The 25,558-nt window shown below is 51.8% G+C and overlaps 9 protein-coding genes across 9 annotated transcripts; 4 read left to right on the forward strand and 5 right to left on the reverse strand.

Moving 5' to 3' along the window:
• Positions 1–67: 67 nt before the first annotated feature.
• GPI8 (GPI-anchor transamidase) lies at positions 68–1,672 on the reverse strand (the record flags this gene model as incomplete). Its single annotated transcript, XM_076633524.1, has 8 exons — positions 68–430; positions 496–606; positions 666–783; positions 855–1,029; positions 1,122–1,327; positions 1,396–1,418; positions 1,485–1,508; positions 1,571–1,672. The coding sequence occupies 8 exons, from the start codon at positions 1,670–1,672 to the stop codon at positions 68–70; spliced, it is 1,122 nt and encodes a 373-aa protein (XP_076486448.1).
• Positions 1,673–2,046: 374 nt separating this feature from the next.
• On the forward strand, positions 2,047–4,446 carry JCM6883_003105 (uncharacterized protein; the record flags this gene model as incomplete). The annotated part of the gene is made up of 4 exons (XM_076633525.1): positions 2,047–2,119; positions 2,224–2,262; positions 2,327–2,388; positions 2,473–4,446. The coding sequence occupies 4 exons, from the start codon at positions 2,047–2,049 to the stop codon at positions 4,444–4,446; spliced, it is 2,148 nt and encodes a 715-aa protein (XP_076486449.1).
• A 461-nt stretch (positions 4,447–4,907) lies between these two features.
• JCM6883_003106 (uncharacterized protein) lies at positions 4,908–7,058 on the reverse strand (the record flags this gene model as incomplete). The annotated part of the gene is made up of 9 exons (XM_076633526.1): positions 4,908–5,206; positions 5,308–5,510; positions 5,610–5,710; positions 5,798–5,860; positions 6,019–6,078; positions 6,176–6,286; positions 6,370–6,741; positions 6,894–6,925; positions 7,022–7,058. The coding sequence occupies 9 exons, from the start codon at positions 7,056–7,058 to the stop codon at positions 4,908–4,910; spliced, it is 1,278 nt and encodes a 425-aa protein (XP_076486450.1).
• Positions 7,059–7,379: 321 nt separating this feature from the next.
• JCM6883_003107 (uncharacterized protein) lies at positions 7,380–7,703 on the forward strand (the record flags this gene model as incomplete). Its single annotated transcript, XM_076633527.1, has 1 exon — positions 7,380–7,703. The coding sequence occupies one exon, from the start codon at positions 7,380–7,382 to the stop codon at positions 7,701–7,703; it is 324 nt and encodes a 107-aa protein (XP_076486451.1).
• Positions 7,704–7,800: 97 nt separating this feature from the next.
• On the reverse strand, positions 7,801–8,625 carry JCM6883_003108 (uncharacterized protein; the record flags this gene model as incomplete). Its single annotated transcript, XM_076633528.1, has 2 exons — positions 7,801–8,344; positions 8,420–8,625. 2 exons carry the CDS (start codon positions 8,623–8,625, stop codon positions 7,801–7,803), a joined length of 750 nt encoding a protein of 249 aa, XP_076486452.1.
• Positions 8,626–8,888: 263 nt separating this feature from the next.
• Positions 8,889–15,072, forward strand: JCM6883_003109 (uncharacterized protein; the record flags this gene model as incomplete). The annotated part of the gene is made up of 6 exons (XM_076633529.1): positions 8,889–9,040; positions 9,101–10,189; positions 10,270–13,969; positions 14,035–14,047; positions 14,118–14,221; positions 14,284–15,072. 6 exons carry the CDS (start codon positions 8,889–8,891, stop codon positions 15,070–15,072), a joined length of 5,847 nt encoding a protein of 1,948 aa, XP_076486453.1.
• Positions 15,073–15,445: 373 nt separating this feature from the next.
• Positions 15,446–17,513, reverse strand: SSZ1 (ribosome-associated complex protein SSZ1; the record flags this gene model as incomplete). Its single annotated transcript, XM_076633530.1, has 4 exons — positions 15,446–16,955; positions 17,035–17,117; positions 17,183–17,263; positions 17,334–17,513. 4 exons carry the CDS (start codon positions 17,511–17,513, stop codon positions 15,446–15,448), a joined length of 1,854 nt encoding a protein of 617 aa, XP_076486454.1.
• Positions 17,514–17,819: 306 nt separating this feature from the next.
• Positions 17,820–18,351, forward strand: RCF1 (respiratory supercomplex assembly factor RCF1; the record flags this gene model as incomplete). Its single annotated transcript, XM_076633531.1, has 3 exons — positions 17,820–17,943; positions 18,031–18,159; positions 18,242–18,351. 3 exons carry the CDS (start codon positions 17,820–17,822, stop codon positions 18,349–18,351), a joined length of 363 nt encoding a protein of 120 aa, XP_076486455.1.
• Positions 18,352–18,974: 623 nt separating this feature from the next.
• JCM6883_003112 (uncharacterized protein) lies at positions 18,975–25,355 on the reverse strand (the record flags this gene model as incomplete). Its single annotated transcript, XM_076633532.1, has 11 exons — positions 18,975–19,532; positions 19,590–19,813; positions 19,879–21,182; positions 21,248–21,513; positions 21,574–23,332; positions 23,396–23,524; positions 23,585–24,567; positions 24,626–24,828; positions 24,890–24,995; positions 25,060–25,119; positions 25,188–25,355. The coding sequence occupies 11 exons, from the start codon at positions 25,353–25,355 to the stop codon at positions 18,975–18,977; spliced, it is 5,760 nt and encodes a 1,919-aa protein (XP_076486456.1).
• Between the last annotated feature and the right edge of the window lie 203 nt (positions 25,356–25,558).

Genomic DNA, 25,558 nt, shown 5'->3' on the forward strand with positions numbered 1-25,558 from the left:
CCTGTTCGTCGCCATCTCGAGCAAGTCGAGGGACGAGAATGAAAATGCGAAAAAACGAGAGAGATGTTTACAATTTCCGCCGTCTCGCTACCCAAACAGCGCCGACGTTCGCGGCTATTGTTCCTGCTGCGAGTAGCATTGTCCGTCCACCTAGAGCTGCTCCGCTCGATGTTCCCTCCACCGCGAGAGGTTCGGCAGGCTGTGCTCTTCTCCTCCTCCGTCGAACTGAGCCAAAAGTCTTCCTTTCCTCCTCGCCGGTCGCCTCGGCTCTCGAGCTTGAGAAATCTTCCTCCACACCATCTTCTGACAGTTCGACCTCCGAGACACCTCCAAAGAAATCAGTCAACAAAGTTTCGTTCAACGGTCTTCGGAATAAATCGCTCCTAACTCCAGGAGTTGAGTGAATGACCTCGTAGGAGAACGTATCGAACTGTTCGTCGTCGAGATTTCAGTTACGCTTTCCAATGCGGGAGGTGAGAGAAGCGAGAGACGAACGAGATCTTGGAGAGTTGCTGTCGAAGTTTTGTTGATCCCTTCGAGGAACGTCAGGACGTGATGAGTGTATCGATCGGTGACGGCTACTCCGATATCATTATCGGCGTGATGCTGCGAGACAAAGTACGCTTGTCAGCAAGCGTAAAAAAGGGATGTGAGGGGAAACGAACCGAGTAAGAGTTTTGACCTTTTTCACTTGACCCAGTCGCGAGAACGTTGCCCGAGTAGAATTTGCTATACAGCGTATTCGCTTGACAAGTATCCACCATGAAGAATAACTCGTTGTACCTGTGAGTGACCCAAGTCGAACGAACGTCAACGCTTGAACGGCGCAAAGTTCGCACAAGAGACTCTCGCACCTTTCTTTCGTATACATTCCCCCTAACGCATCCGCGATATCGAACGCCGAGATCTCTTCGTTATCCTGGAATTTGAGGAATTCGTCCCCACCATGTCCGGTCATGTAGATGAAAACGTTTGAACGAGAATCCGTCATGAGTCGTTTTGAAGCCGGAGTCGAATCTGGTAATCGACCTATCCATTCCATCCAATCAAGTCAAGAGTCAGTTCGAAAGTCACGAGAGAAAGAAGAGACAGAGGGTGGGTCACGAGATGAAGAGACGAACCAGAAAGCAAGCGCAGGAAATTCTCAACATTCACTTCTTCTCCTTTATAATCCACTTCGATTCGTTCTCCGTACAAATCAGTCTTGCGATCCGCGTTCGAGTAGACGGTACCGGCGAAGGGGTTTCGAGGGTTACAGGCAACGTCGTCCGCGAGCATGAGGATGATTTGAGAATCAGGAATTCCTAATCGTTTCACCGTGCGGTACCTGTTTTTGAAACGAAGATTCGAGTCAGTCAGAGTCGACAGGTAGTTCTCAATTATCGCTCCACGAACATTGCTAGAGTGTTTGCCATATGCTGCGAGGGGACAAAGAGAGCTTCAGTGAACAAAGTCGATTTTCAAGACGGAAAGAGACGACTCACTCGGTAGTTGAACCAGAATCGTGACTGTTGTGGGTATACGAGCTCTTCAGTGATGTATTGCAATCAAGAATAGCGAGTCAACGTACAGTACAGACGAGAACAGCCCAGTTGTTCGTGAAGCCCGAGGAACTCGCGAGAACTGGACAGAGACATGCGATCGCGAGTGCCAATATCCGTGCGAGCCACATCTTGTCCACCACGTAGTTGAGGAGTCGTAAGTTGAGATTGAGGGGTTGATGGGAGAGGGTGAAATGAATTCGGTTTCCCTTCTTGGAGCTTTCCCTCTCTCTCTTTCTCTCTATCAGTAACTTTCGCCACCTCTACGATACATTCCATTCAAGCACAAGCGAACAGTCTACGACCCTAGTCACCTCCACGATCTCCCGCCGGTTCCCTCTCTCGCCCCCACCCGCCCGTATCGGTTCCTCTCCTTCTCCCCTCCCTCTCTCGCCGTCTCCCTCTCGAAACCCCCTCAGAGTGACGCGGGATGAACGGTTCGACTCTACAGCATCCAGCTCCAGCGCGACTGATACCAGATGATCGAAATTTCCCGCCGCTCGGGATGACTCTCGCTGAGTCAGATCTCCATCTCGCACAAGCCCAGTACGACGCAAACTTGAAGAAAGCTGGTAAAGGTAAGTCTCTACATTATATTCCCCTCCGCCCGCTGAGGTGAGGGCGAGAGGTTTCTCGGAAGACAAAAGGCGGTGCTGACTCGGAATGAACAACGAACGAACAGCGAAAGACCTCTCCCACGTTCCTTGCAAGTTCTACAAAGGTTAGTCCCACTCGAGTATTATCGTGGTATGTTGAGCTAACCCGTGTTTCGAGTCAAAAAACAGCGAATAGTTGCAACGCAGGATCGAGCTGCCCTTTTTCGCATGATCTCGTCAATGCAGGACAGGTTTGGCGCAAATTTCCTCATTCGTACACAAACAATCATTCTCCCAACCATACTGACACACACTCGAACGTTGTCACGAAATAGAGTAAACCGATTTGTCAATGGTTCGCGAAAGGGAATTGCAAGTTTGGACACAAGTGCGCTTTAGCCCACGTCCTCCCCGGTCAACCCATGTCGTTCGATCGAAAGAATAAACGTGCGGCACAAACTGCGTTGAGGGAAGCTCAGGCGAGTATGGTAGAAGGAACGAACATGGTCAATACGACGAATGCGATCGCTCAATCTCCTTCTTCCCAACAACGACAAATCATGGATCAACACGATATCCTTCAATCCCTCAAACAGTCTGTCGACTACTCTGGTCGGATAGGAGGAGGAGGAGGAGGTGCAGAAGCAGCTCGAGCGTTCATGTTAGGAGGAACGAACGGAAACGGAGGAAATGGAGGAGGATCGAGTTCAGGAGCGAGTCAACAAGGCGATTTCGAAGCCGTATTCGGATCTCCCGATAGTCTCGGCAGTCGAAGAACTCCAGCGTCGTCACCTGGGTTCCAGCATCGAACTCTCCCTCACCCTCACGATTCGCCTCATTCTCCTTTGAGTTTCGCTTCGATCGCTCAAGGCGACCCGGTCAATTTCATCGCTCCACCAAGCGCTTCCGGAATCGCTCATCACCTCGGTTCGAACGGAAGAGGATCAGTCGCGGCTCACGCGATGCTCTCGGAACAAGCTCGTCGACTTTCAAACACGAGTCAATCCCTCTCTCCCCCTCGACCTCAACATTTCGGCTACTCGACTTCAGTACCCCTCGCTGTGCCTGGTGCACTCTCGAATGGTGGAAACGGAAACGGAAACGGGAATGGACAACAATCGATCTTTGGAACTTCACCTTTCTCTGGTTCGAGAGGACTTTTCATTCCAAGTTCTTACGATTCGAACGAAGATGGGTTCCCTCGATCTCCTCCTTCTCGACCTCCCATGCTTGGCGACATGCAACGATCCTACTCGAACTCTGGAGGATGGCCAAGTTCGTACCGCTCAACGAACGAAATCGCGATCGCCGACGAGGACGAAGGAGAAGATGACGGATTCGATGAAGGTTTCCTCCCTTCTTCCCTAAATGATCTCCTCACTCCCGAAGAGATGCGTCGAAGAACTCTCAAAGCTCAGAACGGTCACGTCCCTTCGAATCTCGCCGCGAACGGAGGAAGTCCTTCCCCGAGTCATCAATTCCTTCCGAGTAAATCAGTCCCCGTCGACCTCCTCCTCTCTGGTGGGAAACCTTCTCTCCCGAACGGATCCGTGACAACTCCTTCGCCTTGGGGTACCGTCAACTCGAGTTCGTCCGGTCAAAACCCTTCAGCTCAACCTTTCACTCCTCCTCAATCCCTCCTCGCGGCGAGTCGTGCTTCTACCCTCGATCCAGCTCTCGCGACTCTCCCCCCTCCTCCTCCTACATCTTTCCTCTCCGCTTCGCCCTCCCACCACTTCGTTCCTCCGGCACCGTTCTACCCCGCCTCATTCAACGACGCCCTGGGAGGTCAATTTCCTTCCGCTCCTCGATACCCTCAAACCGGATTATCACCCAACACGAACGCTGCCCTAGCTGCTCCAGGGTCGTCGTTACCTGGTGGATTGGCGGCAGGATTGAGTAGACTTCATTTAGTTCCTCCTCCGAATTATACGGGTGAAACACCTCCCATGAGTTACTCTCAAGCCCTCGGAGCGAGTAATCGTGTCGTACCCAACGGTTCAGCGAACGGAGGAGGAGGAGGAGCGACCGTTTCATCGTCTCTTTCATCCTCTTCGAACGAGAACGTTTCCCCAAACCTTCAATCCGCGACTCTACCTCATCTTCAAGCTACTCGACAAGCTCTTCCTACGACGACGACGGTCGCGAGTCCGTTACATCACGAAGTAGTATTGGGAATCGAAAAGAGGAATGCCAGCGGCAACGATCGAGTTCCTTCTTCGGGAGGGATCAGTTCGGCGGGAAGTACGACGGGGGAAGAAGATTTAGGGGGATTGGAAGATGAGATTCAATTCGATATGGACACTTAAGATCAAATCGCAACCCTTCTCACACTCACGAATCAACTATTTCTCGCACTTTTCGTTTCGTTTGTATTTCTTTTTTCTCGTTTTATCTTGTGTGTTTTCACAGTTCAAAAAAGGTTTCTGATAGTCTCTCTCTCTTCTCTTGCTTACGTTTATCTATCTAGCTTACTCCACTCTCTCTCCCTCTTGTCGTCGTGCTTTTAATTCTCCCCCCTCCTCTTGTATTTTTCCCTTCGTTTCTTTCCTTCGATCGCTTTACCAGCTTAACTTTGTTTCCGTATTCGCAATTGACTCCTCAAAATACTTGTTCCGTGCTCACTAGGTTCCTCTCAATTGACAGAAGGAGAAAGAGAGAGAGTGCTGGAAGGGTACTCGAGGGTTTGCAAGTTGCAGGAGAAAAAGCGAAAACTCAGAAAAGATAAGTATATGAAAAAAGGTAACCTCAGAGCAGTGCTCGCTCAACTTCAAATCGGACTAGCCATCAAAGCCTCTACGTTCCCCCTCCCCGCCGACGCAGGACTCTGGTTCATCCTCTCGAAGAACCTTTGTTGAGCCGGTGAAGAACGTTGTTGCCTTTGCTGTTGCTGTTGTTGAGGTTCGAATTGTTGGGCGTTTGGAGGTCCGGTAGTACCCCAAGGGTTCAGGAAGGGAGAGAGAGGTTGACCGAGAAGACCATGGGAGGTGGAGGAGGAGGAACAGGAACCGAGAGTTGGAGTGGCGGAAGTTGAGGAGTGGAAATAAGGGTGATGGAGAGCTACTTTGGCTATACAAACATCATCGCCAACCCCGTTTCAGTCAGTCCTTCGCTCCGTGAAAGCGAGAGAGAAGGAAGAGAGAGAGAGAGGAGAAAAGGGAGAGATTTACCGGAGATCCGTTTCTCTGGATCAATCACCAACAATTTCTTGATCAATTCCAGACCACTCGGTTCCATTTCCGGTAACACTTTATCCCAACCTCCTCCTGGTTCTGAAAGGGAAGTTGCGCCACGCCAAACGGGGAAAGAAGATTTGAAGTCGGGCATTTGGGTTAGACCGGGCCAGGTTGAGGGAGTGGGTGTACCGAGTAGCCTGTCACGAACAACACGCCTCAGAGTACAGAGTCAGTTACGTGAGAAGACGCGGAAAGAGCGAGGGGAATGGAGACATGAGGGAGGAAGAGAGACGGACCGAAAGATTTTGAAAATTTGATCGATCTCTGAATCTCCCGGAACGAGTGGTAATCCGGATGCCATCTCGGCGAAGATTGTACCGACAGACCAAACGTCGACCTGCAGAAGCGAAACGAGCAGGTTCAGCACTTTCGAGTTCAATTCTCGCGATTACGAGGTTGAGGAGTCGAGTAAAGTGTAACTCACGGCAGTGGTGTAATGTCGACCTCCTAGTAGTACTTCCGGTGGTCGATACCAGAGTGTGATGATCTATAAGACGCGAAGATAACACAGAAAGAAGGGAGTAAGCTTTTGAGCTTCTTTGAGAGAGAAAGATCCCTCTCAGAGCGTTGCATCCATGATCTTCTCCTCCCGGCTTCGCAGCAGGAGAGCGATAATACGTTCGAGAACCAAGAAGAGAGACTGACCTCGTGGGTGTATGTTCTTAGGGGAACTCCAAAAGCTCGTGCCAACCCAAAATCTGCGATCTATCGCGCCGCAAGCAAGAGATCCAGTCAGTGACGTTCCCGGAACGGAGCATCTTCCGTCGATGTCGACAGCGTGCTCGGAGCAGACGAGACTCACCTTCAAATTTCCATGTTTGTCGATCAACAAGTTTTGAGGTTTCAAATCTCGATGAAGGATCCTTCTCGAATGTAGATGACTCAAACCCATACACAGTTGACTCATGAATCTCTGTCGAAAACGAACCGATGCGTGAGAACCAGCCTCGAGAGAGGAGAGGAGAGGAGAGGAGAAAGTAGGTTCAAAAAACTGACGAAAACGATTTCCTCTGGTAAACCTCTCTTCGCTCTCCCCTTCCCTTTGATATCCCCCAACGCGCTCGGTGGTACCCAAGTCGTCTGATTCCCTCCTCCTCCTCCTGTCGTCCTCGTTGTCGGTGGATTATGAGCATGAGCGGCAGCATCCATATACCTCTTCAAATCCAAATCAACGAATTCAAACACGAGACACAACCGATCATCCGAATGAATCACATCGAGTAATTTCACGATCGATTCCGAACCTTTGTGTTGAGATTGACCGAGTTCCATCAGGACTGAAACTTCTCGTAATGCGGTTGAAGGAACTCCTTCGTCGTCGTCTTCGAGTCGGATCTTCTTCATTGCGACGATTTGTCCGGTTTGAAGCTGTAACCATACAAGGGGCAGAGTGTCAGCGCTAAAGGAGAGAGAAGACCGGAGAGAGATCAGGGAAAGAGGAGGGAAGAAACGCGTCGTGTCGTGTGCAGAAGGACTGCGAAGGGAAGAGGGTAGAACAAGAGAGGAGGGTCTAGACGTACTTGTTTGCATTTGTATACAGTTCCATAGGTACCTATCAACGAACAACCACAGCGCCAGGAGAGGAGGGGGATTAGAATCACTCTCGAAAGTTGGATGAAAATGACAGAGGGAAGGAGACGGGACTCGCCTTCTCCCACTTTTTCGAGCGCTTGATAGTTGTCCATACTCTGAGGAGTTCAATCACGCTCTCCCAAGATGCAGTTCAGGTAAGGAGAGAGAAGAACGGGACCGAGGTGATGAGAGAGGAAGGGGGGAAATTGACGCGATTAAAGGTGATCTGACTGGTTAACGAAGGAACAGCTCGAGGTAGATCGATAGTAGAGGTCGAAGAGTGTATCTGAAGCTGAAAATGAGAGCGAGCAAGTCGAGGAATGCAAGGCTCGATCGGATCTAGTGAATTTCGACGAGGAGTTGCGACTCTGGTTCTCCAGTCTCCTCTCATTCATTGTCACTCCGCGCGCATTCGATCACCTCTCCTTCCAACGATGCCTCCTCCTCCGTCATCCCTCGCCGTCGACTTACCCCTCTATCTCCTCCTCACTTCGGCTTTTACTCTCCCCCTCGTTCAATCCCTCTCTTCCCCATCAACCGCAACTCGTACGCAATTCAGAACGTTGTTACACGCGGTCACGAAGGCGATTGGACTCGCGTTAGGTGGAGTTGGGGTAGTCGTTCTCGGGGGAGGCGCACTCGTCCTGGGAGAGAAGGGATGGAATTGGGCGAAGGACAAGTTCACAACAACGACGACGAGGAGAGAGGATACGACTACGAAGAGAGAGAATGGTGACGACAAGGGAGGACAAAAATGAGCAACCCTCGCTGCAGCAGAAGAACTCGTGTTTCTCAAAGAATCAAAATCAAAAACTTCCTTCCCTCTCCTTCGGAACTTCCCGTCTTCTTTCACTTTCACAAATCCTCGTTCCAAGCACCTCCGATCGTCTGCTCCTCTTTCCTCCCGCCGCCTTCCCTGTCCTTAATCTCAGACTGTCGTATCCTCTTCTTAACCCCCTTGATTTCCCTCCCCAAACCTCTCAATCTCCTTTCAATTCCAACAATCTTCACCGTTTCTTCCAGAACTCGGTCGAAATCTTTCGAAGCGGCGCGAAGTGGGGGTGGAGGGAACGCGGAGAACTGGGAGAGAGGGGATTGAAGCGCAGGCGGCGTGGACGCATCAGACGGCGAGGATTGAGGTTTTGCTGAGGAGGATTGGTCGGATGAGGGAGAGGAACTTGTTGTGGTTGTGGGAGCGGGCTGAGATGGAGTCGTCGTCGTTGTGCGTCTCCGCAGACCAGAGGCAGAGGCGGAGGAGTCGGGATCGCTCGAGGCGGGAGGAGGGGAGGGAAGTGAACGAGGTTGAAGTGAGAAAGTTAAATCGGATTTGGATTGTTGTTTCGTTTCCCTTGTCGTTGTCGTTCTTGTATCGTCGTCTCCTTCATCTAATTGTATCAATCTATATGTAGCAATCCATACTACGTCAGCTGCAAGGAAACCGCAGGTCGTGCGAAGAGGTTCAAAACAAACTGACATTTCGACACTCGATTGTTTCTCCTTCAAATCCCAACTGTCCTTCGATAGTCTCTGTGGACCGAGGGCGAGTTTAGATTTCGCGAGGTTGAAATGACCTTGTTTGAGGCTTGATTCGAGAGAGTTGTGCAGAGTTTGATAGGAATCGAGTAGGGTGAGGTATTCTTCCAACAGTTGATCGAGCTCGTCCAGTAGGTGGGTACTCATTGTACTGAGAGGTGCGGAGTGGATGCTTTGTCGAGGTGACAAGAGAGAAGCGAGAGAGTACTCGTCTGTTTCCTCCCAATTTCCACAACAACCTACTCAGATCCGCCTAAAGTCTCGATCAATCACTTCAGGCGACTTTCAAGATCCTTCCGATCGATCCGACTTCGCGTCCCTTGTTCTACTCGTCTGCGAATTGTCGTTCCCTCCCTCTTTTGGAACGGACGACCAACTCTCTCTCTCTCGAATCGGGACTCGAGTGAGTGATGGATCATGGAAGTAAGAGTAGTAGTAGGGATAGGGACTCAAGGGATCGAGACAGGGATCGCGTGAGAGAGAGAGATAGGGAGAGAACTCCTAGATCATCTCACCACTCTCACTCTCACTCTCACTCGAGTTTACCTCCGAGTAGGAACAGGTAAGCCCACTCAGCTACTCTGTGAAGGTCGAGGAAACTGACAGCGAGTTGCGTGTTTAGACTCCCACCGACCGCCTCCTCGAGTTCCTCTGCTATCTTCTCCCCTCCTCTTCGAGTCTCTTCACTCCCAAACACTGCTTCTACCTCGTCCTCACTATCCTCTCTACCACTCCCACTGCTCCCTCCAACCGGTCCAGCAGCCTACAGATCCCGAGAACAACATCGTTCTCATTCGAATTCTCTTCCGAATTCTCCTCTCGTCTCGGCTGGACCTCCTCTACGATTAGGAATGACCTCCACCTCAAATGCTTCGAACTTGCCAGTGAGACCCCAGAGCGTAGGAAGTAAACGATCATCAACAACGACGACGGGAGGGATTCGTTCAAGATCTCCTTCGATCGTTTCCATTCCCGCCGAACGAATTGCAACTCCTTCATCTTCTTCTGCTTCCCGACTACCGAACCATCCCAGTCGAACTAGTAGTCTATCGACGGGAGGCGGGACAATGATGAAGAAGGAGGAAGAGATGATTGGGAAGGGGACGACAGAAGAAAGGAGGAAAGAAGAATTGAAGAGATTGGAAAGAGCTGAAAGATTCGGGATCCCCACCAACACAACCACTTCCTCATCATCGAATCTTCCCAGTACTTCTTCGTCTACGGGAGTGGGAGTGGTGGGAACTAGTCGTTCTCGTTTGGAAGGGATCCTTCAAAACGTCTTCTTTTCTCCCTCCTCCTCTTCCTCTTCCTCCTCGTCGAAACTCGTTCCTGCTCTCCACTCTCTACCATCAACTACGACGCAGAGTGCGACGACTAGTACGGGTTTTCAAATCCCTTATAAGAATCGAATCTCGAGAAGTCGGAAACGGAGTAGACAAGAACAAGATCAAGGACATCATGACGACGACGAAGACTCGTTCGATGGGGAGGAAAGGGAGAGGAGAAGGTATGGGAGTACGAGTAGGAATAGTTCACCTGGTCCGACTGCGCGCGAGAGGGAAAGAGACAGAGAGAGGGAAAGGGAAAGGGAGAGGGGAAGTAGTAGATGGGATAGAGGATCGGATAGAACGGGAGCAGGAGGAGGAGGAGGGGAGAAAGTGCAGGGAGGGGGGAAAAGGTTCAGTGCAAGTAGTGAAACGGGAGGGAAATCGTGAGTCCCGAATGTTTTTCCTCTCTCTCCCTTGTTGTCACAGCTGATTCGACGTTGAGATTGCGGCCATGCTGCGATAGGAATTACTCTACTTCACTCCTCCGTTTCCCACTCGATTCAACCACGACTCCCTCGACCGTTCCCTCCTCTCGTCGTTCGAACCATTATTCCGATTCTCGATCGACTCATCCTCATCCTCAATTCGTTCCGATCGGGAACTTGTCGAATCTCGGAGTGAACGGCTCTCTCACTCTTGCGACGTCGTCGAAACCGAATTCAAGGAACGTTTCCGAATCCAACACCAGCACGCCTCGAGCGAGAAGTCCAGTCGATTGGAACGCGAAAGGGAAGGGGAGGGAACGTACGGCGGTCGATCGAGGATGGAACCGCGAGAGGGAAACTTCGAGGGATGAAAGAAGGGATCAGAGAGAAGGGAGTCGATTCGCTCAACCGCAATCGCAACGAGCGAGATCGAGATCGAGATCGAGATCGAGGTCGTATTCTCCGGGAGAGATTCCTGAACCTCTCCTTTCAAAGTCGAGGAGTCGTCCGAATTCACCACCACCACCGTCGCAGAGGATTCGAACGAGAAGATCAAGGTCGCGATCAAGGTCGGAATCGAGGACTCGTTCAAGGTCGCCTGAAAGGAATTCGAGGAACTCGATTTCCGAAGCGTACGATTCGCGGCGGAGGAGGCGACGAACTATTTCAGATGAAGACGACGGATACTCGAGACGCCCGAAACTTGAAGATGAGGAGGATCCTGCGGAAGAAGAAGTTGAAGAAGTTCCTCCTCCTCCTCAAGTTTCCGATACTCCTCCTTTACCACCTCCAACGAGATTACCTCGTCCTTCTTCTTCTGCTTCTGATACACCTCCTCGTGATCCTCCCCCTCTACCTACGAACACGAGCAATTCGACAATGCCTTCGAGAAGGAGGTTACCCCCTTCAGCGATGAAAGAATCTCCTCAACCTCTGATTCCTCTACTCGCTTCCATCATTCCTCCGAATCAATTCATCCTCGCCGACGCGCCATTAGCCTCCTCCTCAGTACCTTCTCCGGCTCAACTGCAGCAAGAGGAAGAAGAAGAAGAAGAGTTGGAAGAAGGAGAAGAGAAAGAAGAAGGAGAGATCGTCTCTACTCCTACTCCGAATCTTCCAGTTCCAGTTCCAGTTCCAGTTCCCTCCTCCTCCTCCTCTCGAAACCGAATCCCTCTCACCACTTACCACCGCGAACCGTCTCCAGTTCCACCTCCACCTCCTCGAGCTCGAGCGAAAACACAAACACCGATCTCGACGACCCCACCGCCTCCGCCGAGGAGACAAAGAGAAGCGATCGCGGAAACGAGAGGTGAAACTCCTCCTTTACCTTCTCCACGTCGGAGTCGAACGATCTCTTCGACCACGACCGCGACGGAAGTACCGACACTTCCTGTGAAGGAGACGGAGTCCCTTGTAGTTCCAGAAGGAGGAGGAGGAAACGAAACGGAGAAAGAAAGGGAAGAAGGTGAGATCGTATCGGAAGCGGATTTGATTGGACCGTTAGAGGAAGTGGAGAAGAGTGAGAGACCGGACAAGGTCCTTTCGGTTGAGGCGGAGAAGGAGGAGCGAGTTGAGCCAGAGAAGAGGGAACAGGTCGAAGAGAAAGGGAGTACTCGAGTTGAGGAGATGGAAACGACGGAAAAAGCTGAGGAAGAACGCAAGGAGGAGGAAGATCTCGATATGTTCGAGACGAACGTTATTCAGGAGGAGGAGGTCGTCGTTCCGAGCGTTCAAGCACCGGTCGAATCGAAATCGGAACAACCGGAGAAGGGCGAGGAGGAGGTCAGGGACGTCAATGATATGCAAGTAGACGAACCGATCATCGAGCCTGAAGTTCCCGTACAACAACCGACTGAGGAGGAAGAAACTCCGAGCATCGAGCGAAAGGAGGAAGAACCGGCGATTGAGCTCGAGATGGATATCGATCATTCTGAGCCAGCTCCGACCCTACCAGTTCGAGAACCTACTCCTCAAGCCGAATTACCGATCGAAGAGCCCCTCGTCGTCGAAAGATCCACGGTCATCGAAGAACCCGTCGTTCCTTCTCCCCCTCGAAGCGTTTCTTCTCAACGACCGGTCCTCGCAGCAGAATTCCTCGAACCAGCTCATCCTTCTTCGACTACTCCTCTTGATCATCATTCTCCGCCTCAACCGATCTCTCCTCCGACGAAACACATCTCACCGGGTCAAAACGATCTTTCAATCGCTCACGAAGAAATCAAACTCGATTCAGCTCCAGCTCCAGCTCCAGCAAAGGAACAAGCTCAGAGCCCAGTCTTGTCGATTCCGCTCGCAGAACGAGAGACCTGGTTCAAAGCGACTTGGGACGACTTTTCGACGGATCAAACTCTCATGATCCCATTCCTTATCGAAGAATTCTCCGAACGAGATCAACGTCGAGGTGAAAAGATGGTCGACTTGCGAAAACAGTACCGAATTCACGATCAAGACTGGCAAGCTCACGTGAAACGACTCGACAAGATCAAAGACCGAATCCAACGGAAATCGATCAAGAATTCGTCGTCGTCGTCCTCAACGGCGGCACCTCAAACTCCTTCGATCGATTCTTCCAGAATGCCTTACTACCCTGAACCTGCTACTCCTGGACCTCTCGCGTTGGGAGGAGGAAGGGCGAATCGTAGAGGAGGAGGAGGATTAACGAATTCGACTTGGGGGAACGGGGACGCCGTTCGATCCGAGGCTGAATTCCTCGAGATTCTCGCGAGTCTCGAGAATGCCGATTTGAGGGATCCCGACGTTCGTGCGGCGAGAACGGCGGCAGTCGTTCCAGATTTGGCGGTCGATCCTTCCGAACGAGCCGAAATCATCTCGTGTACTTTCGACGACGAACGGTATCGAATCGATGATCCGGTCGAAGCGTATGGCGTTTCAACTCCGATGGAACCTTGGACGGAAGCAGAAGTCGAAACTTATTGTAAAGGTTACGCTCAACATCCGAAACAGTTTGGAAAGATTGCTCAAAACTTACCCAACAAGACGACGGCTCAATGCGTACTTTTCTATTATCGGATGAAGAATGCGATCGATTTCAGGAGCTTGTCGGAGCGGAGAGGTCGAGATGGAAGGAGGAAGAAGACGAAGAAGCGACCGGGAGAAGGGAAAGGGAAAGGTTCTTCGCTCTTGTCGAATCTCAAAGGGGCGAAATCGACGATGCTCGGCAATCGAGACGATTACGAGGACGAAGACGAAGACGATCGACCTATTCCCGTTTCTCCTCGCAACACGAGACCTCCTCTTCCTTCGATCGAAACTTCGACTCTCACAACTTCGGCTACTCCTCGACCTCCCCCTTCAGTCGCTCTCGATCGATTATTCGAAGACGATAACGACGAGTACACCCCTTCAGCCGCATCGAAGAACGCTCGAAACGCTCGTCTCCCTCAACTTCACTCGGAAGGAATGATCGAAGCCGCTGAGGTTCTCGGAGCTCTCGCGACGATCCCGAACGCCGACGATCAAGACGACGCTGGATCCTCGTCCCTCCGACCTCGCGCCGCGAAGACGAATCGTAAAGTTCGGATGGATCTCGACGATGACGGAGCGATCGAAACGACCGTGTCGAACGAGAAATTGAAACCGAGACGTAAAGCGAATTCGAGTTCGTATTGGTCGGCAGCAGAGAAAGCCGACATCCTTCGTTTGCTCGAACAACATGGCAAGAACTGGAAAGCGATCGGAGAAGAAATGGGAACGAAAACTGCAGTTCAATGTCGAAACGTGAGCTTCGTCCGTCTTTCTTCACGCCGCGTGATGTGACTGACCTTTCCCTTCTCTGCTTGCAGTGGTTCACGAACAGTAAGACTTCACATTTACGCTCTCTCGCATCTTCTGAAACGAAACTGACCCGCTGTTCTCGACTGTGTAGACGCGAAAAAGCTTGGTCTTCGCAATCTCGTCAGCGGCAACTCGACGCAAGACTACGACGATCAAGACGACGACTCGCCAGCGGTCACTCCTCTCGTTCAATCCGTGAGTTCTTCCGCGAAGTCCTGACTTCGTTTCGCAAGTCCTGACTCGCAAATCGCTTACAGCCTGCTGTTTCTCGACCTGCAACTTCCGGTCCTTCTCCAATGAGCTACTTCCCAACCCCGGACGGTCGTCAACTCCCTCCTCTCCCTTCCTTTCCCCAATCAGCCCCGACCGCGACTTCTCTCGCTTCGAAAGCTGGTATGCACCTTCGAAACATGCTCAACGAAGACACTCCAGATGAAGAAGCTTCGAATTCTGCGAAAGAAGATTGGTTCGGCAGTAGTGGAGGAGGTCCCGACGAAGATCCGAGTGAAGACGAGTCATTCACAGCGTCAGCTCATAGCAGTCGTCCCGTTACCGCGAACGAACGTGCTCAATCCTTGCAGCAGCAGAACAACAATCGAATCATTCTCTCAAATGGTTTGGCTCGACCTTCCGCTCACCTTCCAGGACCGTCTCAACTTCCCTCGTTCCCTACCTCGTTGCCGCCGAATCGACGATTCGATCACTTCCTTCCTCGTCAAGCAGCGACGATCCCTGTCGCGAATCGATGGTCTCCCGCTCCCACTTCCCCATTCGCTTCTTACGGTTCTCCCGCTACTCCAGGCGTCTCCTCGTCGGCAGATCACTATCGTCGACCAACTCCTCCCGAATACTTCCAAGCGAAGACCGTCTACGATTCTCACCCTCAACTTCAACCCCATCAACATTCTCAGCGGTTCTCTGCAGTTCCCGTCGCGCTTCAACCTTCCCCTCCGATCCCTTCTGCTTCGACTTTCACTCCTGCTACTGCACTTCCTTCCTCCGCGGCGATGTATCAGAACGGCTGGACTCCAGACCCTCGAAGATAAGTCGTCGTTCCTACCTTTGATCACCTCCTCCCGTCTTTCGTTTTTCATTCATCTGTTTCTCTTTCTGTTTTCGTTTTATCGTCAGTTTAGTTTGTTGTTCTGTATCATTCTAGTCGCCCTTGCAGAGAGACCTTGCCTTCTCTCTTGCAGAATCCTGAAAGTTAGTAGTCGCTATCTCTCATTCTCTCTTTCGAGTCTTCGTTAGCACCGGGAGAGGAATGAATCGAAGAACAAGAATGTCATCTAATTGCTGCATGGAGGGGAATAATACGAGGATGAAAAGAAAGCATGCTGAGAGATGAGAGGACGAGGAGGTAGAATTATTCTTCTTTTTGGAGGTGAGGGAGTCTGAAAGTAAACAAGGGCAAACAATCTAGAAAGTCTTCGACACGGATTCGGCACCATCTACTAGTTGTTTCGCCTCGATCGATCCCTTTCCATTCGAGTCGACGACGAGGGTAACACGAACCTTTGAATCGGTCTTCTTCGAATTGACGGGAACGACGAGATCGGCGATCGCCGCTGTAGGTTTCACTTCGACCGTCTTGATGTCCTCCTCCTCGTCCTCCGAATCGGAGAACTCTTCATCCTTTCCAGCTCCAACGGCGCCCTTGACGGCGTTCGCCATCGACGAGAGAAGTCCCTTCGCTTGTTCAACTTTGGTTTCCCGAGGAGTGATCTTGACGTAACTTTCTCCTTCCCACAAGGCGAGAACGACTTCGGAAGCGGAAGTATCGGCAGGGACGTTGAGGTCGATGATTCGTCGTGCGGGGAGAGGGGTGTCTCGGTCCATGAGGGTGACGAAAGCGAGTTTCGAGACGTCGGTTTGTTCGGGTTCGAGAACGAATCCGAGGGGTTTCGAGAGGGCAGAGGGGGAAACGACGGAAGGTTCGGTAGTGGAGGAGCGAAGGAGTTCGGAAGAGTTGGGAGTCGAGGAAGGGAAAGTTTTCGAGAGGGAGAGAGAGTGAAGGGCAGCACCTTTCGCGACGACCTCATCGGGTTCGATTTGGGAAGTGATTTGAACGGATTCCGAGAGAAGGTAGCTGAGTTTATCGGCGAGGGCAGGGAGTTTAGTGGTTCCTCCGACGAGAACGATTTCTTGGATTTCGAGAGGGTCCAACTTCGCTTGCTTCAATGCTTCTTCAACCTTCGAAATGATACCAGAGTAGATCGAAGCGGCCACGAGGTCGAATCGCATTCGGTTGACGGTTCCGTGGAAATCCATACCTTCTGCAAGCGATTCGATCGAGCAAGGAGCGGAGTTCGAGGCAGAGAGCGATTTCTTCGTGACTTCGACGGCGAGGCGGAGTTTCATTTGAGCACGGTGGTTCGAAGCTTCGATAGGGATTCGAGTCTTTTTCGTGAACTCCTTGCCGAAGAAGTCCATGAGTTTCTCGTCGAGTTTGTCTCCTCCGAGGTTCGAGTCGGAAACAGTCGCGAGAGGGTGGAAGAGTCCATCTCGGACAGCAACGACGGTTGCAGTCGTAGTCGTAGCTCCGACATCGAGGACGATAGTGTTTCGGTCGATCGACAGAGGTTCACCTTCTGTGGTGACCTCGGTCGATTGGTACGCCGTGAGAGCGGCGGCGGATTCAGGAATCGTTTGAACGACGTTGACACCGGCCTCCTTGGCGGCAGCGAGGAGAGCATCGATTTGAGCAGAAGAGAAGGAAGAGGGGACAGTGAGGACGGCATCGGAAACAGGTCGTCCGAGGAAGTCGGTAGCGTAGGAAAGGAGAACTCGGAGGTATCGAACAACGCAGTCGTGGACGGTGAGAGTAGTGGGTTTCTCGTTGATCGTGACGGTAAAGGCGGGTTGTCCGTTCGATTCAACGATAGGGGCAGAGTTGCAAGGTTGCTTCACGTCCTTCACTTCAGCGTAACTGGTAAATACGAGAAAATGGATAAATCAATATTTGGCTTAGCTCGAGTTTGCGACCTGACGCGATTGCGATTACTTACGATTTGCCGAGAAGGTTTCGGAAAGCAAGGATAGTGTTCTCTGCGTTACGAACGAGTTGAGCGCGAGCGGGAACACCAGAGTACTGTCAATCCACCTATCCATATCAGCTATGCAATCCGGCAAAACGATGAAAGTAGGCCGACTCACGACTTCAGAACCGTTGAACGAAAGAGCAGAGGCGATCTGTCGCTCTCCGTCGTCGTTGGCGATGCAATCTGCGAGTCCTTCCTTTTAAACAGTGATCGAACGGCGTCAGTTGCGCGTTTCTAGCCGGTGTAGAAAGATAGCTGTAACTCACCTTGTCGATAATAGCTACACTCGAGAAGGATTGACCAAAGTTGAGACCGAGAAGACCTGGGGCATTCGCTTTGGGTTCAACTTGTTGAGCCGGAGTCGCTGCACCAGAGGGAGCCTTCGAAGGGGCCTTCGACGACTGCTTAGAGTTTTGTTTCGATTTTTGGTTGCGCTTGGGAGGCATTTTGAAGGTGTACTGAGAAGTGAAGGTAGAAAGGGAAAAGATGAGAGAGTTTGGAAATTCTGGGAGAGGCGGACCCTTCAACTCGTTACACTCACCTTGCTGATCCTTTTAGACTAGCTATCGACTCTGAAGCACTCCAATAGCTCGTAAGTACCGTCCCTGGCCCAAATACGCTGGTCGATGTCGAGCTCACTTCTCCCCCTCCTTCGGATCTCATCTCTCTCTTGCCTCGTTCAACCTCAGTCCATCCTAGTTGAGCACGTTTACACCACTACCTGAAGCTCATTTCTCTCGCCGTAACCAAAAATGCCTCGCCAATACACTCCCGAACCCGTTCCCGAAGCATGGTCTCCCGAGCTACCTCCTCCACCAAAGAATATGTGGGACAAGTTCTCGAGGAAGTTCAAGGAAGAACCTCTCGTACCCATCGGTCAGTCCAAGGAAGTCGCATTGTCCCCGAAGTTTGCGAAAATTGACACTTTTCGCAACCAAATGTAATTTCTTGACCATTGACTAGGTTGTTTGGCCACGGTTGTCGCACTCGTCGCTGCTAGTTCAGCACTACAGAAGGGAAACAGGGCTCAGTTCAACAAGATGCTCAGGTACCGTGTCGCAGCTCAAGGTTTGACGGTCGTAGCTGCTCTCGGTAAGCCATTCTCTCCCTTCTCTCCGTGAGGCTGCTCTGCCATATGGACCTGGATATTGATTGTTCTGGTGCGTCTCGATAGGTGGATCGGTTTACTTCCAAGGACAAAGGAGAGCGGTGAGGGAAGCTGAGCAACGCGCAAAACTCGAAGCGGCGGAAGCGTCGACTCCCACACCACCGGTGCAAGTCTGAGTAAGTCTCAAACACTCCTACGCACATTCTCTGTTCCGCAGAGGGACTGACCGGATCTTTTCGAATAGACTTGTGACCGATTTCAACTTGAAGTTTTGCGATCTCTCCGTCACTTTCACGATTTACCTGTATCTCCCGTCGTAAATATGTAGTCCTCTTGCAAGCCACGCATACCCTCCTCTTCGCTCGTACCTAATGTCCGGTTCACTCGAGTCGACTGCGAGTCGATCTTTGGCGAGCGAAGCTTGTCTGGGTCAATCCTCAGGTTTCAAACAGCTCCTCGCTAGACACTAAGGTTCATCTCTCTCGATACGCCTCTAGGTATGGCTGCGCTCCGAGACACCACCAATCGACCCCTGCCGACAGCGCAAATTAGCGCAAGACAAGGAGACCATTCACTTTTGATCCTGACGCAAGAAAGGACAAACGACGGTAAGAATCTCCAAGATGCCTTTTCACATGCAAAGAACACTATACAATGATGAGCAAAACTTATCGGATTGGAGTCATAAAGGGATAAGAATAACGGTATATGTAGTGGGAATTGAAAATCGAAAGTGATGATACTGAAAGAACGAGCTCTCCCCTCTTCGCTCACTGTACACTCCTCAGGAAGCTTGACACTAGTTGACGGCCGAGGTAGTACTGGCTCCGCTCCTAGTCCTCTTCTGCGCCGCCAATTTAGCCTTCAAAGCGTCCAACTTTGCATTTCCTGCCTTTTCCGTTGTCGTTGTCGCTGAAGCTAGAGGTTTCACCTTGACTTGGGTGACGAGAGGCGCCGTCGAATTCTCATCGACTTGTCTCAAGGCCGCACGAGTCGTCTGATGTTCCGGTTTCAGCGGAACGACCGAATCACTCCTCTTCTTTGTCGTTACCAACGAGGAAGTAGAGGCCGGTCGAACCTTGGCGGGGACAGAAGGGTTCTCTTTATCGAACGACAGCGAGGTAGGTCTCGTAGCGACGATGGCTCGTGGTGCGGGCGAAGCAGAAGAGGCAGGGAGGGGATCGAATTCTTCGGGAGCTCGACGTTTCTTGTTCGAGAGGGGAGCGGAATCGGCGGCGACGGGAGGAGGTGGCGGAGGAGGTGTAGACTTGGCTTGGAGGAGGTCTCGTTGGAGAGTTGCGATTTTCGACTTGAGTCGTTCGATTTGAGCCGAGTACTTCTTCTGAACTTTCAAAGCCTGCACATCGAACGGGTCAGTCGAGCTCTGTACTGGCGGGAAAGCGGATGAACTCACTTCAATCAAGTTCTCATTCGCTTCATCAATCTCCTCGAGTTGTCCCTGCGAATTCTGCTCGAGCTCCTCGATTCTCGTCTCCTTCTCAGCAACGGATTCGTCCAGTTCTCGAATCTTGACCTCGTAAGTTTCTAGGCAAACGACCATTTCCTCGATGTTTCGATCCTTCTCTGCTCTCAACTTGTCGAGATCTGCACGAGCAGTTTGAACGGCGAGTTCGAGATCTGGCATTTTGATCAGCAGATTGTCAGTGTCTTCCGAATCAAGAGGAGAAGAAGGCGAGACTGACGAGCTTGTAGTTCATCGACTTGAGTTCTCAAATGACCAACTTCCGTCGACAACGCCTCGGCTTCAGCCTGGGAAGCTCTTCCGAGTTGTCTCAACGTTTGAATCTCCTTTGCCGCTCGATCTCCTGCCGCTTGCGCTTTCAGATTCGTCTCCTTCTCAGCTTGAACCGCTTCCTCGAGATTCGCATTCGCCACCGCCGAATTGGTTCGTTCTGTTTCGAGAAGAGTCGAGAGTTCTTCCACCTCGCGAAGGGTCGATTCGAGTCGCTCCGAGAGGGCCGAAACTTCCTCCGAATCGTTCGAGTTAGAAGAGAGGGATTCGTGAGCAGCGAGTTGTTCCTCTAGGACGGAAATGCGTCGTTGTGCTTGTTCGTACAGGATCGAGGTTTCCTCCGCTTCGACGACTTGCTGTTGCAATCGAGAGATTTCGGCCTGCGTCTCGGACGTTTCTTCCGAAGCTTGTTGCTCGAGACGTTCAAAGTCTGTGGCGAGAGTCGAGTAACGTTCTTGAAGAGCCGCGAGCGAAGTTTGAGAGTGATGAGCACGTTCGTTCGAATCGGTCAAGTTGAGGAGAGCTTGCGAGAGTCGAGATTCGACGTCGGATAATTGGTGTTCGAGGGATTCGATTCGTTGTTGGGCGAGAGAGGCGGATTCGGCAGACGAAGCTCCGAGCTCAGAGAGGGAAGTTTCGAGACTCGCGATGCGTTGATTAGCCAAGTCGAGTGTCAATTGCTTCTCTTCGACGAGTGACTGGAGCTCGGTAAGTTCCGCTTGTCGTTCGTTGTCGAGTCCTTCGAGTTCGGAGAGAGTTTGGCGCAAAGAGTCGACATTCTCGAGAAGTGAATCTCGTTCCATCTCGAGCGAGTCGGATTTTGCTGCAAGATCATCGAGAGATGACTGGGCCTCATTCGTCCGTTCTTGTTGGTCCCGAGCGAGCTGACGAGCTTCTTCAAGTTCCTTCTCGAGGGTCGTAACGGAAGAGACATGATTTCCTCGAATAATCTCGTATTGAGCTTGAGTCTGGGCTAACTGTTCTTCGAGTCGAAGACGAACCGACAGTTCTTCCGAAAGTCGAGCTTCGAGATCAGCGAGGTGAGCGGGAGACGAGGAAGGTTCGACCGAGATTGTGCGATCTCCGCCGTGAACGTCCTCCTCCTCCTCCTCCTCCTCTCGAATGGTCGAGCGATCGTGATCCTCCTTGAAGTCTTCGTCGTCGTCTTCGATGGCGACACGGACGGCGAGACTGAGCTGAAGGAGAGAAATTGATCGTTCTCGCTCCTTGATCACATTGGTTTGTTCCGCGATTCTGTCGAACGAGATTGAGTCAGTTCTTGACTCTCTGTAGCATGTTACATAGAGTCCTTTGCTCACTGTGACTTGAGGCCAGAGACATCAGATTCGAGCGAACCACAGAGGGTTGCGAATTCGGCGAGGGCGTCAGATTGTCGACTTTCCTCCTCTGCTCGAGCGACGGTGAGCGCCTCCTCGAGGTGTGCGATCTTCCTGCTCGCGTCGGCGGCGGCGACGTGATGACGGTCGAGTTCAGCTTCGGCTTGTCGGAGATCAGCTCGTAGAGAATCGAGGGACGAGTTAAGTTCGGCATTGGATACAGTCGCGGCGTCGAGTTGTGAGCGAATCTGCACAATACACAATGAGCAACGTAGGATCAGCAGGATGAGAGAAAGAACAGTACTTACGGTATCGGCGGATTTCGTAGCAGCCTCCAATTCTCCTTCGAGTGACCACGCGTTCTCCCTCTCTTGCTCATGCTGTTCTCTCGCCCTCTCCGCTTCTCGCAACCTCTGTTCAAACTCGTCCACCTTTCCAGTCGCTCCTTTGAGCTCCCTCGTAGCAATTTCCAGTTCCTCCTCGATTCGAGTCTTTTCCACCTTGGCGAGTCGTAGAGCTTCATCGATCTTCGCATTCGTGTCCATTTCGTGTTCGAGAGCAGCTGACTTGTCGAGGAGGTCAACTTCCATGATGCTAAGCTCACGGGCCTTCGTCTCTTCCGACTGTTCGAGTCGCTTCTGAAGAGATTTGACTCTGAAATCGGCTTCAGTTCGGGCAAAGTCGAGGCGGGAACGGAGTTCGTCTCTTTCTTCACGGAGACGAGTGACGAGTATGCTCGGGTCGGAACCGGGGGAGAGACCGAAGAAGGAGTTCGTCGTAGGGGAGGCGAGGGCGAGGAGAGGAGAAGAGGGAACTGAGGGCGCAGACTTTTCGAGCGAGGTAGAAGTAGTCGAGGATGCGAGGTCGGCTTGTGCTTGATCGAGGGCGTCCTGAGCGCCGGACAGTTTGTGACGAGTCTCATCGAGTTCGGTTCGGAGTCGCAAACATTCCTCCTCGCTTTCCTCGAATCGTTTGTTGACGGTATCGAGTGATTCTTCCGCTTGAGCATGTTGTTTCGCGGCCTCCGAGCGAGCCTCCTTGAGGTCCCATCCGAGGGAATCGACTCGAGCTTCCGTCTCTCCTAGGATGTGACGAAGAGCGTCCAACACAGTGAGTTCTCTTTGAAGATCCTCGATCTGATTCTCCTGACTGCGAAGACGGAGCTGCAAGTCGGTGACTTCTTGCAGATGTGTGAACGAGTCGTCCTCGGCGTTTGCGCGTACGTCGTCGAGTTGAGCTTGAAGTTGATCGATTTCCCTTTCGAGCTCCTCCACGTGACTGGAAGAGGAGGACGAGTCATCTTCAGCTTGTTCTGCGAGTCGTCGCTCCACTTCGACGCGAGCTTTCGTTTCAATATCGAGGAGACTTTCAACCGATTCGAGCTGAAGTTTCGTTTCACCGAGGGATTTCTTGACGACTTCCGATTCGAGCTCGGCCGTGAGGGTGCTTCCGCGTTCCGTTTCGAGGGCGTCCTTGAGCTGAGCAATTTCTAACTCGAGCGAGGCGATACGATCTTTGAGATCCTGAGAAACTTGAGCCGACGCCCATTCCCCATTCTCGTACTCCTGCAAGCGTTCTTGTAGCGTCTCGACCTCCTCTTGCGCGGCGGCCAGTTCAGCTTGATACTTGTCGATCTCCTCATCGTCCTGGGAGCGATTGACGATTGAACGAAGGTCGTCAAGTTTCGATTGGAGGGAAATGAGAGTTCCGGAATGGCTCGAAGCGTCGTTGCGGAGGTTGTCCCGTTCCGTCGTGAGAGTTTCAACCATTTCTCGCAAGTTCTTCGCGAGGTTCTCATGCTTCTCAGCAAGTTGTCGAGTTGAAGAGTGGGAGGAAGTGAGCTCTTCAAGTTGCAACGAGACGACTGCCAGTTCTTCGGTCTTCGTATCTAGGTCGGCAGCGAGTCGCTCGGCTTCGTCGACGAGCTCTTCGTGGGCTGAGGCGAGTCCTTCGAATTGAGACAATCGGTTGGTGAGCGAGTCGATCTCGGATTCTTTCATGAACACTTCGGCTTCGAGGATGGAGATTTGAGCTTCGAGAGGTTGAGAGTCCGAGACGAGGGGCGTCCTGTATGTGGGACGCGAATTCAGATTGGTAGAATGTGAATACAAGGGCGAGCAAAAAACGTACGATTGCTCTTTTAGGCGGTTGAGCTCTTGCTCTCGCTCAGTCAACGCTGACTCATGCGCTTCGATCCTAGATTGTAGCGCGGTCTGTTCGGCTTCGGCTTGCTCCAGTCGAGACCTGAGGCTTTGGGACCTACCATTGCCGAAGCGCAAAGGGTCAGTTTGAAACGAGATGGCGCAATTTGAGACTCACTCTGCTCTAGCGTCTTCAAGTAATCTTTCAAGTTCCTCCCTGTTCCCTTCGAGTCCCTCCAGATCTTCTTCCTGACGATCAGCCTTCGCCTTCATCGACCTTAAATCCTCAATTTCCGCTTCCAGCTCCTCCCTCTCCTCCTTCGCTTTTTCTAACGCTTCATCGTGAGTTTCCTCAAGGTACGCCAACTCGTTCTCCAACTCAACACATTCCTCTTCCTTGTCCTTCAGCGTTCCTTCAAGCTCTTTTTCATGCTCCTGAGATTCTTTGAGCAATCTCAACAGATCCTCCCTCTCGCCTCCTCTCCTTTCCAGTTCTCCTTCGAGACTCTCCAACTCGCTAACGAGCTCGTTGTATCGACTTTCGAGTTCCGCTTTCTCCTTCTGAGCTTCTTTCACGATCGAAGCCATTTCCTTCTCGAGATCCTCCCTGACCTCTTTCGTCTCTTCCCTCGCGACTTCTACATCTACCTCCGCCTCATCGATCTTATCCTTTAGTACTTCTCTCTCCTCCTGCGATGATCGTTCGAGCGCCATGAGTTGGTTCTCGATCCGCAAAAGTTCGTCCTTCTTCTTCGAGGATTGAGTCTGCGTCGTCTCGAGGGTAGATTCGAGGGCTTGGATCGTCGATTGAGCCGTTGCGAGATCAGAGGAGAGGAAAGTGATTGTCTCTTGAGCGGAGGAGAGGGAACTTTCGAGTTGAGCGAGTTTCGCCGTTTGTTGAGGAGAGATGCTGGAGGAAGTGTTGACTGCGTTGGAGACTGAGCTTCCAGTGACGGAGGGTCGTCGAGCGGGAAGTTTTGAGGGACCGGGAATTGATGAGTGATTCGAAAGTGCAGAAGGAGGTCGGATTGCGGAAGGTTGCGAGTCGGAGGCTGAAATCGAGGATCGAGACTTGGAGGTCGAAGAGGTTACGGGAGCGCTCGATGAGAAGCCAAAGCGACTCTTCGATGAATCATTTGGAGCGATGGATGAACGTGATGGCTGTGAAGGGAATTGTGAGATCAATTCGCAAGCGAGAACAAGGATGAAAAGTACTCACAGGTCTCGCAATCTTCGAGGCGGGTCCAGTTGTTCTGCCCTCAACCGTCGACTTGGAGCGATTCTCCTTCTCCTGCTCTATTTCGAGTTGAGCTTTTTGGAGATCCATCGTTAATTTGTGAACTCGTTTTTCGAGGGCGGCTTTCTCTTCCGCGACTTTCGCCGTCGCCTCTGTTGCTGATCGGACAGATGTTACTTCAAGTTCTTTGCGGGGGAGTAGAAGAATCAGCTCGTGGGCAACAAGCTGAATTCGAAACCTCCTCACGATAAGTCAACTTTTTGATTTCTCCGTCTCTCTCTTTGATCGTGGCCTCGTGCGAAAGTAGCGCGGCTTCAGCATTGTCCTTTTGGATCTTGAGATTGTTGTGAGCCTATCGGACGCGTCGAATGAGTGAGCAGTGACAGGAAAAGGAGCAAAGTTGAGCGATTTCTTACGTCGGTTTTCTTCCTCAATGCCTCTTGAGCTTCCGAAGCTTGACGCGCCTCATGTTGAGCCTATCACAGGCAATCCAAGCGGGTCAGTTCGGGTAAGGCGGTCAGAGAGAAGAGAGCGAGAGACTCACTCGGTAATTCACGTCCTTGAGTTGTTTTTTGAGGTCTACATTCTCCTCCTTGAGCGACCTGACTTCGTTATCCCGGTCTGTGAGTAAATCTTCGAGCTTCTGTTTCGCTCGTTTGAGGGTTCCGATCTCGATTTCCTGGGGAGACTCTTCCTGAGTCCAACCAGGCATCCTTCTGCGAGGAAGAAGTCGAGAGCGCGCGAAGGGCTCTGTTCCGCGGTCGAAGGGCGTGTAGGGTGAGTTCCGGAAGTCGTTGGTTGTGGGGGGAGTCGTAAAGTGTAAGAGATCAAACTCCAACTTCAAAACAACAAATTCGAGGAATCTCTAGACTCTCCGCGCGACCTCAGCTTGATCTCCTCACTTACCTCTCCCTC

Source organism: Sporobolomyces salmoneus, assembly GCF_050403485.1.
Source record: "Sporobolomyces salmoneus JCM6883 DNA, S_salmoneus_JCM6883_v1_ctg40, whole genome shotgun sequence".
Lineage (NCBI taxonomy): Eukaryota > Fungi > Basidiomycota > Microbotryomycetes > Sporidiobolales > Sporidiobolaceae > Sporobolomyces > Sporobolomyces salmoneus.